This window comes from Lithobates pipiens, unplaced genomic scaffold (genome assembly GCF_037356315.1).
Source record: "Lithobates pipiens isolate NorthernLeopardFrog02 unplaced genomic scaffold, aLitPip1_a1.2 Scaffold_19, whole genome shotgun sequence".
In the NCBI taxonomy this organism is placed as follows: domain Eukaryota; kingdom Metazoa; phylum Chordata; class Amphibia; order Anura; family Ranidae; genus Lithobates; species Lithobates pipiens.
This window is the reverse complement of record NW_027507764.1, coordinates 582,664,869-582,677,210: the sequence shown is the minus strand read 5'-3', so window position 1 is coordinate 582,677,210 and position 12,342 is coordinate 582,664,869. Positions and strand designations below refer to the sequence as shown.

At 47.6% G+C, this 12,342-nt stretch overlaps 1 protein-coding gene across 1 annotated transcript in view; it reads left to right on the top strand.

Moving 5' to 3' along the window:
• Positions 1-12,342, top strand: part of LOC143997713 (cytochrome P450 2C3-like) — a 122,017-nt gene that overhangs the window by 79,110 nt on the left and 30,565 nt on the right. The window contains exon 5 of the mRNA XM_077493494.1: positions 8,487-8,647. Within this exon, the coding sequence (XP_077349620.1) occupies positions 8,487-8,647 (161 nt within the window). The remainder of the gene's footprint in view (positions 1-8,486; positions 8,648-12,342) is intronic.

Here is a 12,342-nt window from a genome sequence, read left to right as displayed (position 1 = left end):
GCTTTCCAATTCAGTGTTTGTTAGAAGAAGACCTGAGGAGGGACTACATCCGACGGGACCATAGCACAGCTCCATCTCACCCGTTGTCCAACACTCCATGGGTACCTGTTCTAACAAACTACCCTGACCTAAGCATAAACCATTTTTTTCAGGTATACACATTACATTGTTATGGCAACCAATATTAACACTTTCTCCCATAGTGTCTCCAGGCACCTTAACTTGTACCTCTGGGCCAGTGACAGAAAGCATCTCTGCTACTGCTGAGTCCATTCTGGGCCCTTCCTTCTCATGAGGCCTAGCGGGTAAGGCAGTATCTGCGCCCTCTACTGACCACTGCTCCGCCGCACCTCGGACCACACCAGCAGAGATGTTTCTAGTCATCACATCAGCCGGAGAGACCTCTGATATCTCAAGCAGTTCTCTCGCGTGCCTTCCATACCAATCAATAACTAGAAGTACGCTTACAGAGAATCTGTAGATCCTGTGCCAAATGGGTAACCATTGGTCCCACCAATTCCACTGTTGGTCAAGGTTTCCCAGCACTGCCTGTACCACTTGGCTCCACCCATTGGTGCTACGCAGCACCACCTGGTCCAACTGCGGCGGAGATACCCAAGTATACAGTAAGTTCATCTTTACCAACTCTAGCATTTCTAGTAAAGTTTCTGTCATCTCTAAACATCCCATGTCTAAACCCCAGAACTTTCTAGGGTCTTCTACCCTGTCCAAGACATGGAGGGGCTCAGCGACTGCAGGTTGAGAGGGTGAGACATTTGAAGAGACCTCATCCTCCTTGGAGGTACCCATCATCACAGCTTGTTGCTCCCCTGGAGAGCTGTTAGACACATGTCTCACACTTATCCCTTCTGCACCAGTGTTGGTGAGCCTCTGCAGGTCATTACAAGTCACACTATCACTTTGATACTCAATATCATTTAGCTGTGGGGCTGTGGACAACACATCTGCGATGCCAGTGCCCTGAACTGTTTCTTCAGAGGGGAGGGCAGCAACCTTTGCAAGGACCAAGGCGCCCTCAACCACCGACGGCTCTGCGATCCCCCTGTCTGGCATAGCAGTTGTGTCCACACCCTTGTTACTTAAGCTAGCCTTATCCAGCATGGCTAGCAATTGTTTGGCCCAGCTGTCCCAGTCCATTGTGGTTCCACCATGGGTGTTCCACAGCGTTGCATCACCTGCTGTAGAAAGCCGCACAGAAACCTGGGATTCATTAGCTTTAACTGCACATTCCTCACTTCTATATACATCATTTTGTAACACCACACTTTTATCAACGTTGCATTGGGGTGATGCTTCATCACCTAAAGCTTGGTGCAGCACACCATTTTGAACACCTTTTTCTGGTGGCATTACAGACACATTCAGCTTTGTACACTCAACTTTTTCAGGCTGAATTAACCCCTTGCCCACTGGGCTACATGTAGGGTTGTGGGGCTGCGCCCACACGCTCTCACTGTGTGAATTAGTCCCCCCTTGTTCCACCAGCATAGCACCAGAGCCATCCTGGGCAGCCTCTGACTCCAACACATGGAGACCCCATGAGACTTCCATGGACAATCCTGTGCCTCTGCCTGTCATGGGAGATCTCCTACTCTCATCACTGGTAGTGAACACATTACCAACCTCACTCTCAGATATGACATTACAAGAAATACATGTTTCAATGTCATTACACTCATCACGTTTAGCAATAGTATCACTTTTGGTAGTACGATCATTAGCATTCTCATTACATGTAGACACAACTGCTGTTTTTGTGGTTTGTTTATGAGCCACCATAACCTCTGAGCGACTCTTCACAGCACCCGCTCTCTGTAAAGGGGCACTTTTGCCTATTTGGGCAGCTCCATAGCTGACCTGGGAAACTCTCTGCTCCAACACTGCAAGCTCCTTGGAAGTTTCCCTGGGCAACCCTGCAGCAGCTGTCACTAGGGAACATGGTACCAGCACTGTTTTGCTCACCCCTAGCTCAATTTTCCCAGCCATCTGCTGGATCATAGCAGGCATATGCAGAGTCCCCATGTCCTTTTCAGTCTTTAGCCCTGCGTCTAGTTGGGCTTTACGCTGCGCCTCCCCACTGCTCTGGGTAGCACAATGCAGAAAGTCTATGTCCATTTGTACTGCGGATCTCCCCACTGGACATACTCCCACTTCACTGGATTCAGCATCATAAACTGAAACAGTCTTACCAGTTCCTGCAGCTGGTGTCATAGCCTTCACTTGAGTGCGTTGTCTCACTGGTGTGGTGTCTCCACAGGCTGACTCCCCCATGTGGCCAGGGAGCAAAACTGCAGCCTTTCTGGACCCACTGACGCCCCCTGTAGGTAACACAAGATCCTTGTTGCTAGGGGTAACTGCAGACTTGCGCTCCAAAGCTGGTTGGCTATACCTCATGCAGGATTCAGGCTGATATACTCTCCTTTCTGGACTGACCCCTTTGCCTAAGTGGCCATGACAGAAAACCTTACGTTTCTCTGGATTTCCAATTCCTAGGACTTCCGGCGACACTTCTCCCATCCTGGAGCATTGCTGGCGGCCCATGATACGATGGAACTCTCCTCTAAGAAGGATTTCCTCTTTAAACTTGCGATAGTCATCCTGGCCCCCATCCATCAAATGGTAAACCGACCGGAACTCTATCCGCAATAAGGTTTGCAGCAGTTTTGGCCACCGGTCCCTAGGCCATTTTCTCTTTACAGCAACTTTTTCAAATCTTACAAGGAAGTCTCCCACCTCCTCTGTAGGCAGCATGGGTTGCATATAGTCAGAGGCCAAGATCTCAGCCCCTTGCAGTGCACCCGACTCTTTGCGATTCCGCTTGAACCATTCATTCACTGTCTCACATGTCACTGGCCCCTTTTTACTGGTCCTACAAGGTGGAGACATCTTCTCAGACCATGCTGAGCTCACTTCTTGGCATCTCCTCCATGACTGGCTCTCACTCGTTGCCATTGGATACCACTTCTGAGGACACAGCTGATCACAATCATTAGTAGATGAGCTCCAGAATTCATCAACCTCCCATCCAGCTTGGTTATTCCACAAACATTCCTGTGACAAGGGGCAATGGGCAACAGCATGTCCCCACTCACTACAACGGATGCAGCGCAGAGGCCTCCTTGCGTCATGCTGTGGCACCTTTGGGCTCAGGCTGCCAGGAACAACATCCTCTTTAACTTGATTAAACATGAACTTCTTGCTTTTTGACTGCCTCATCCTTGCAATCACATGCCCACAGCAGCTTGTAACAGTTCTCAGCAAAGAAGGAGAAAAAGGAAAAAAAAAATCTGATGTTTGATTCTTCCTTCACAGGTACACAACCTGCATGCAACACAGTCCATCAAATAAACGTATACGCAATGCTGTTCGCCTGGCTGCCACACACAGCTAGCAGTAGTTCCTGATGCGACTCACCATGGAGCAAGGACCCGGATTCCACCATCTACATGCCCGCATTCGAGCACCACTTGTAATATTGGGGTGATTAAGCTCAATTGGTAGATGCGCGTTTTAGTCTACATCAGGCAGGCGTTTTATGGTTAAGGGCCTGGTAGCCCACGTTTATTATAAGAAAACAAAATATTTAGTTCATCCAGTAATCCCACGCAGGGGTTTAAATTCATTCAGCACACAAATGAACATACCAAGCCACCTGGCTCTCAATTGTCAACAGTTCCTCTGCTTGCTCCCAACAGATTTGTCAACTCTTTCCAGCCCCCTGGACTCACCGACTTCCTTAGTCTTCCTGACTCTCAAGGTTGTCAGCCTTTCCCAGTCCCTTACACGGACTACAGTCTCCCACAGGGCAAACCACTCTTCAGCCAGCAGCAAGCTGTTCACACTCCTCCACCTTCCACACCCATCTACAACTTCCTGTCTTGCTTTTTAAAGACACTGCCTTAACAGGTGGGTTAATCAATTTTATTCCCTTAAAGAGAGCACAACCCAAACAGAGGGGAAATATAGTGTCCTTCCAGGACCCAGCCACGGCGTCCATTACAATACATAAATAGCGAATTTCAACGAATACGAACGAATGAATTCGACACTCTACGAATAATAACTAATTAACTGAAAACATATTAACGTAAGATAATGAATATAACAGAACGAAATTATGTATTTTTCGGATGACAACGAACCGAAACTAAACAAAATTTTCCGTTGTGCACAAGTCTACTATATATGCAAACCAAAATATTGTAAAAGACAGAAATCATATTATATCCATCGAGTCTGCTTCATCATGGGAGGTTACCAACCACGTAGGATGATAGATGTTGGCAGTAGGTGTGTTTCGGAGGTCTCAGCGAGGATCTTGGTGAATATGCATCAGCCAGAGTGGTATTATACATGAAAAATATGGTGTTTATGGAACAAGCCAAAAACTACAAGGGGAGAATCAAAAGGAAAATGCTACTTTTTCAGATGGAGAGTCGATAAACCCTCAATACCTCCTGGAGGACAGTGGACCACAAATTATATAAGACCATGCTCAAAAGGTTAAGGAGGAGAAAGGGAAAGAAAAGAAAGAGGAAAAGGAAGGATAGAAAAAGTTTGGAGAAGAGCAAGAAAGAGGTCAGATGTGGATAGGGGGGACCACCAAAACAGCCTCTCAGACAGTTCTTTAATTCCCTAAATTCCATTGCCTCTCTGGCGTGGCTCGTGGCACAGCAAGTATTTCTGAAAATACTACCTTGGTGGTCCTTTTGCTTAATTTGTTACCAAAGTCTCTGAAAATGTTTCTTTTAGGCTGCTCCATCTTCCTCTAGTTTTGTTATTTGTACAATTGTGTGCCATAATAGGTGGGTCTTCCCCAGCCTCACGCAACAATATGTCAACCCAATCCGCAACATGTCAAACCCAAGTACCTTGTAAATACCAAACTGTTCAACAATGGGGGTCTTTGTGACAGACTACATTGTCTGCCTTTCTAATAACTGATTCACCGACCACCAGAATCTGCCTGTCTTTGCCTACAGACCTGTCCTCTTCCTTAATGGAGCAGTCATTCCCCTAGTTGCTACAGTAGGTACTCCAGCAATGCTCCTTCTGAAGTGATATCCCCAATATCATACAACTGGGAATACAATATTTATTGGGATGTGTCCAGTCAGGGCTCTGACAGCATTGTTCACTTCTGGTAGGCTCTGGCGAAAGGGGCATGCTGACCCAAGAAACATGTCAGTCTGATTGTATTGCATGAGAGATCAAGGACACGCCGCTACAGGTGAGATACGCTTAACCTGATGTACTTCTCACATGGGTGCCCACCCCGGCCCACCTCCATATACAAGGAATCCAGGAAGAATTGGCTGCAAACCACGGCAAGTCCTGCACCATTTATTGTGCAAAATCCAACTGATATGGCAGTTAGGACACAAACGGGCTGCTACAGTTGACGCATTTCACACAGACATTGAGCTTACAGTCTCTCACTTTCCCAGCTGAGATCCAATCTCAGGACACTCGTAAAGATGAATGATCACATCACAAGATGTTGGCATTTACTCCTTTCCCATGGAATCTACACATACACCCAGACACTAAATCACACGCTCCTATATACTGGCCTACTGTCAAGAACTTGGTAGGAGGCCAAGATTCTGGGAGGGCTCCCCTTGCGGCCGAGCGCAGCACAACCCTGAAGATGACACAGGGGATGTGGTGCCCACAGAAGCATGGGTTGCCTGGTTGGTAGAGCTGGTTGCCAGGAACTTGGTAGGACAGGCTAAGTTAATGTAAGCAGGTGTGCTTAGGAGGTTCAGTGGATGAGGACCAGTGGGATATTCAGGTAGCAGAGTCAGGAGCCAGGCCAGGAGTCAATCAAAGCAAGACAGTCCGAGATCAAAGAGCAGCCGAGTCCTTAACACAGGAGACAGGATAAGTGGAGTCCATTAGCCAGGCTGGGGTCAGATGCAGGAGGAAGTATGATGCAAGCCGGGGTGGTCAAGCCAAAGAATCAGAAGGAGCAGGTCAGACAAGCCGGGTGGGTACACAGGAGATCAGATAAACGGGAGATACAAGGCACAGGAACACAGGGGAAGCTGACAATAAACCAGCAATGCGCCATTGTCAGCAGCAGGTTTAAATAGGCAGTAGCGCCCCTATTACGTTGTGCGCGTGCCGTTGCGCATTTGCGTTTGCCTGATCACGGCGCTGCACGTCCGTCTGGTTGTGATGCTGCGCATTCTTGTGTGTTGATGTGCATTAGCGTGTCCTTGCCTATGCCGGTTCACCATACTTGTAGTATTGCGCATAGGGATGCAACTATTTCCCTGACACCTAGGTAACCTTGCTGATGGCTGACACACCACTGTGCACAGTTGACCTTCACAGCTCCAGGGTAGAAAAACTGTAAAAATTAAGCCATGCAGGACAGCAGATAACTGATGGTACTTGCCGACAAATGGTCTTTTTTTTTGCATTGGTACATGTCTTCTATGAAGGTGGCCGCTACCCATGCCTCTTTTTTTTTTTTTTTTAACAAAAGATAGCAAATCGGCCTTGAAAAAGGGCAAAAATAAAAAAAATTTACTTTGGTGGGGTTTAGCACTGTTTCAGGTTTAGCAGATTGTTTCGTGAGTTCACCGAAACCTTTACAAATCAAACTTTGCCCGGATCGCTCATCACTAGAAATTCTGCAGTAGCATTGCCAGCATCTGATCCTCTCTCTGGAAGTGTCACACACTACAATAGCTAATTCTGAAGACACAAATTCTACAACACAGTGGAAGTTTTACCTCGTTTTTGTTGCTAATTACTCCAATATTTTATTTTCACTCTCATAGGCTTGTCCGATTTTTCACTCTCATAGGAATGTCCGAAAGATGCAAAATTCAGCCGAATTTCAATTCCTTACGAAACGAACTGCACAAGCCCAGATTTCCGTTCTTTCAATCTTGGAGGCTTGACATCACATGTGGGCATTAAGGGATTGTAAAGTGGATTATTTTATTTTTTTAAATAACAAACATGTTATACTTCCCTCCACTGTGCAGCTAGTTTTGCACAGAGTGGCCCGACCCTGGTCTTCTGGGGTCCCTCGGCGGCTGTCTCGGTTTCCTCCTGCAGGTACTTCTCACGTTCATGCGAGCTCCCTCGCATGGTGAGAAGCATCTGCGGGCGCGCTCCCGTGATACAGCCGGTGGCTATAGCCGCCGGCTGTATCACACGGCCCCGCCGCCCGGTGCTCCTCGTCAGTGGATGTGATTGACAGCAGCGCGAGCCAATGGCTGCGCTACTTTCCATCCATCCACTCCAGCCAATCAGCGGCCAGGCTGAACGGTGGAAAGGACGTCGGGGGACGAGCGCGGGACTTTCGAGGGGTGAGGTAAGTAAATGGGGGGCTGGGGGCGCCGGGACTGTCAGATGTTTTTTCACCTTAATGCATAGAATGCATTAAGGTGAAAAAACATTTACCTTTACAACCCTTTTACCTATGCATGTACAATGGCCATGATCTGCCTGCGTTGCATAGACCAGCCTTTCTCAACCTTTTCAACACAGAGGAACCCTTGAAATAGTTCTCCGTTCTCGGGGAACCCCTGATAAAAATTAGACATCTACAACTCATGATACAATAGTGTGATGGTCAGTGGGAAGAATGTTCCTTACACTTGTGGTCAGGGCAGGACTTACCATTGGGCTTGACTGGGCTCAAGCCCATGGGCCCCGCCCAATAGGGGGCCCCGCTGAGATACATAGACGAGTTTACTCGGCTCAGCTCCGCTCACAGTCACACCCAGTCCCGACCTATGATGGACATAACACAGGGAATGGGCGTGACTGTGAGCCGAGTACACTACTCTCGGCTCCGCTCGGGACTGCGAGAGGACCCGAGAGCTGGCGAGAGGACCCGAGAGCCGCCGAGAGGACCCGAGAGGACCCTGTATCTCGCCGGCACCATTTTTATACTTCAAAACTGCAATGACAAGGCTGCAAATGGCACTGGGGCAAGGCTGTAACTGACAAGGTTGCAAATGACACTGCCAGGCTGCATTGATTGGCATTTAAATGTAATTTTTTTTCCTTAAAATTCCCTCCTAAACTTGGGGTGCGAGTTATACGCCAATAAATACGGTAATGTATAGAAGGTAGGGCCCGAAAGTGACTCAAGCCCAGGGGCCCCCACCACCCTAAGTCCTGCCCTGCTTGTGGTCATTGGGAAGAATTACCTCCTTACAGATAGCTAAAAAGATCAATGGTGTTGGTTATCCGAGAGGCAGAAATTGCCCAATGCTGAAGGAACCCCTACAACCTCTGGAGGAACCCTGGTTGAGAATCACTGGCATAGAGAAACCCAGAAACCCTGCATGGCATCACTGGGTCTAAAACAAGCTATATGTAGAAAACAGAAAGGTTTTCTTAAAAAAATGTCATTAGCATGTCACTCCATGTAAAGAAATTGTAAACAATCTTTATTTTAGCTGCAAAAGTTACTGGTTTTTTTTTTCTTATTGTAGGAAAACTATTCAATCCGCTATTAATCCTGGCCAGCGCTGTTGGGAATATTATGAGTTCGGTGTTGTTTGGAGAACATTTTAACTACAAAGACCAGAAGTTACATGATCTGATGTCTTACTCCTCCCGACACATTAGGAATATTATGTCCCCATTGCACATGGTAAGTTGTCATCAGTCAATGGTGGGTTTACCGACCACGACACAATCTGTCTGCATGTTCTCCCTGTGTCTGCGTGGGTTTACTCCGGGTACTCCGGTTTCCTCCCACACTCCAAAGACATGCTGGTAAGTTAATTGGCTTCTGTCTAAATTGGCCCTAGTCAAGCGCGTTGGGACCCTTCGGGGTAAGACTATATCAAGATACCTCTCAACTCAGCTCAACTCATTAAAAAGCAAATTGTAAGTAAAAATAGTAGATGGTGCAGAATGATTAGCTCAAGGTAGCACTTCCAAATGCCCTGTACACACGATCGGACTTTCCGACAACAAAACCGTGGATTTTTTTTTTCCGAAGGATGTTGGCTCAAACTTGTCTTGCATACACACGGTCACACAAATGTTGGCCCAAAATTCCGAACGTGAGAACGCGGTGACGTGCAAGACGTACGACGAGCCTAGAAAAAGGAAGTTCAATAGCCAGTGCGGCTCCTTCTGCTTGATTCCGAACATGCATGGACTTTTGTGCGACAGACTTGTGTACACATGATCGGAATTTCCGACAACAAAGTGAAGTTGGCGGAAAATTTAAGAACCTGTCCTCAAACATTTTTGGCCGGAAATTCCGACAGCAAATGTTCGATGGAGCATACACACGGTCGGACTTTCCGACACCAAGCTCACATCCAATATTTCCCGTCGGAAATTAGGAGGTGCCATCATCTTCTTCTGGGTGTTGGGCTTTGGCTGTCTTTTTTGGCCAGAGCGTGATGACATCACTCCTATGCACTTTCAGGAGTCAGTCATCCCAGCACACAGGTACCGTGACGGCAATGAGCTGTGTATGCGCAGCTCAGTTTACATGCCAGGGAGTGGGTGGGCAAGTGGGCAGGTAGGTGTTGCATGTCTCGTCTGCAATAACGAGCCTGCCTGCTTGCAGTTTGTGATAGCAGTAATTTAGTTGCACTTAAATGGCATGACTGTTGAAGCAACAGGAGCCTTTCAGATTCTGTCATCCCTACTCTATTAACCACTTTTAGACAGGACCATTTTACTGGCTTAAGACCAGATCACTTTTTGCGATTCGGCACTGCGTCGCTTTAACTGACAATTGCACGATCGTGCGATGTGGCTCCCAAACAAAATTGACGTCCTTTTTTCCCACAAATAGAGCTTTCTTTTGGTGGTATTTGATCACCTCTGCTGTTTTTATTTTTTGCGCTATAAACAAAAATAGAGCGACAATTTTGAAAAAAACGCATTATTTTTTACTTTTTGTTATAATAAATATCCCCCAAAAATATATATAAAAAAAAAATTTCCCTCAGTTTAGGCCGATACGTATTCTTCTACATATTTTTGGTAAAAAAATCGCAATAAGTGATTATTGATTGGTTTGCGCAAAAGTTATAGCGTTTACAAAATAGGGGATAGTTTTATGGCATTTTTATTAATAATTTTTTTTTTACTAGTAATGGCGGCGATCTGTGATTTTTATTGTGACTGCAACATTATGGCGGACACATCGGACATTTTTGACACATTTTTGGGACCATTGTCATTTATACAGCAATCAGTGCTATACATATGCAGTGATTCCTGTGTAAATGACACTGGCAGTGAAGGGGTTAACCAGTGGGTGGCAGTGTAGGGGTTAAGTGTTCCTAGGGGCGTGTTACTAACTGTGGGGGGCTGGGCTTTGTTTTAGTCACATGGAGCAGAGATCAGCATCACTTGTTGCTAGGCAGAACGGGGAGATGCTGTTTACAATGGCATCTCCTCGTTCAGCCGCCCCGTGAGCCGATCGCGGGTATCCCCGCAGTGTTCGAGTCCGCGGGAGCCGCGACCGGACTCACGGGGGTCCCGACCGACACGCGAGCGTGCCGCAGGCGGCGCGCACGCGATGGCAGGGCGGCATTTAAAATGGACGTACCTGTACGCCAATATGCCTGCCCGTGCCATTCTGCCGACGTACATCGGCGGGCGCCGGTGGGGAAGTGGTTAAAGGCTAGGAAGACAACTTTTTGCAAAGTTTAACATTGCAAAAGGAAGTCTTTTTTGCTTGATGCGAGGCGAGGAACTTTCCTGTGGGGTGGCTTATGACAGAAATGATCAAAATGATCAAAATGCCGTGATTGATGTTGGTCTGGAGGAGTGAATGTTCCTAGGCAGGCTGTATTTGCATTACGATTGCCCTAGATGACACCCAGTTGTAGGCAGGGCCCTGATGCAGGTACCCGCTCAGGAGGACCATGGAGACAACACAGTTCTTGCAAACAAACCTTTATAGGCACAGTCTTTGATTAGTACAGTATACAAATACAGATCAAGACTTGCAGATAAACATTGACATTCTGCCACATAACATTACCAGAGAACACCTTCTGCTGGAGACATCCACTTTCTTTCATGAATACACCACTCGTAGGCTAATGGAAGATTCTGACATCGGACGGTATCCCTAACACTGTTAGGAACCTTTCCTTATCCTGAGCACATGGGTGTCCGCAGATAGGGGCAGGGGGGGGGGGGGCAAGTGCCCCCCTGGACCGGAATCAGGGATCAGATCAGAAGTTCTCCACTGGGGTAGGGGGACAGGATGACATAACCCGGTCTATATAGTGTGAGCGGTCTAGGAGACAGAAGCCATGGGAAGGGAGAGCAGCAAGATGCCAGGAACAGCGGGCACAACGTCCTCGGCACCTCCCAGAGCCTGGAACCCCTGGACTTCTTAAACCTCCTCACTGCTCCCAGGCATGGAGGACGGACTGACCGGGGGTTCAGAGAACAAGGACGGGCAGGAAATGCAAGCAGCCAGGGACCACTCCATGTCACATTATAGATCCGATGGAAGGAACAGAGCACTCCTGTCCCCACCCAGAATGAAAACGGGTCTTGCCAGCTGCTGGCCATCATGGACATCGTAGTTGCATGCAAGGTATCGTACTGAGCATTGCACTCACCACTGGGACATAGGGGGACTTGAGGGACTGCAGACAGGGCTAGGGGGTTCCTCTCTCTGACCCCCCCATCACCCCTCTCTGTCATTCCCCTCTGTCTCTCTCTGTCACACTCTTCTGTCTCTCTCTGTCATCCCCTCTCTCTGTCACCCCCCACATGTATACAGTCTCTTATAGTCTCTTGAGCCATGTATGCAGTCACTGACAGTCTCTTGTGCCATGTCTGCAGTCTCTTATAGTCTCTTGAGCCATGTATGCAGTCTCTGGTCATCTCTTGTACCATGTCCGCAGTCTCTTACAGTCTCTTGAGCCATGTATTCAGTCAATGACAGTCTCTTGGGCCATGTATGCAGTCAATGACAGTCTCTTGTGCCATGTCCACAGTCTCTGACAGTCTCTTGGACCATGTCGGCAGTCTCTGACCATCTCCTGTACTACGTCTGCTGTATCTGACTGTGATAATGTGATAATGACATTGTCGAAAAGGGTCAGAGCATGGGTGACCTTTTATATGATGCCCTCCCCCTGAAAAAAGTTCTGCGGACGCCCATGGCTGAGCACTGTCTGTATTAGGTGAGATCATCTCCCTAACCATCTACTTGCTAGAAGCATGCCCCAATGATGTTGCATTCTCTATTTAAATGTTAAGATGGCTGCCTCATGGGAATTCAGCAGCCAATCAGATGCCAAACCTCCCTGAGAGGACTAACAATTTCTCCTCCAAGGGGCAAATATCCCT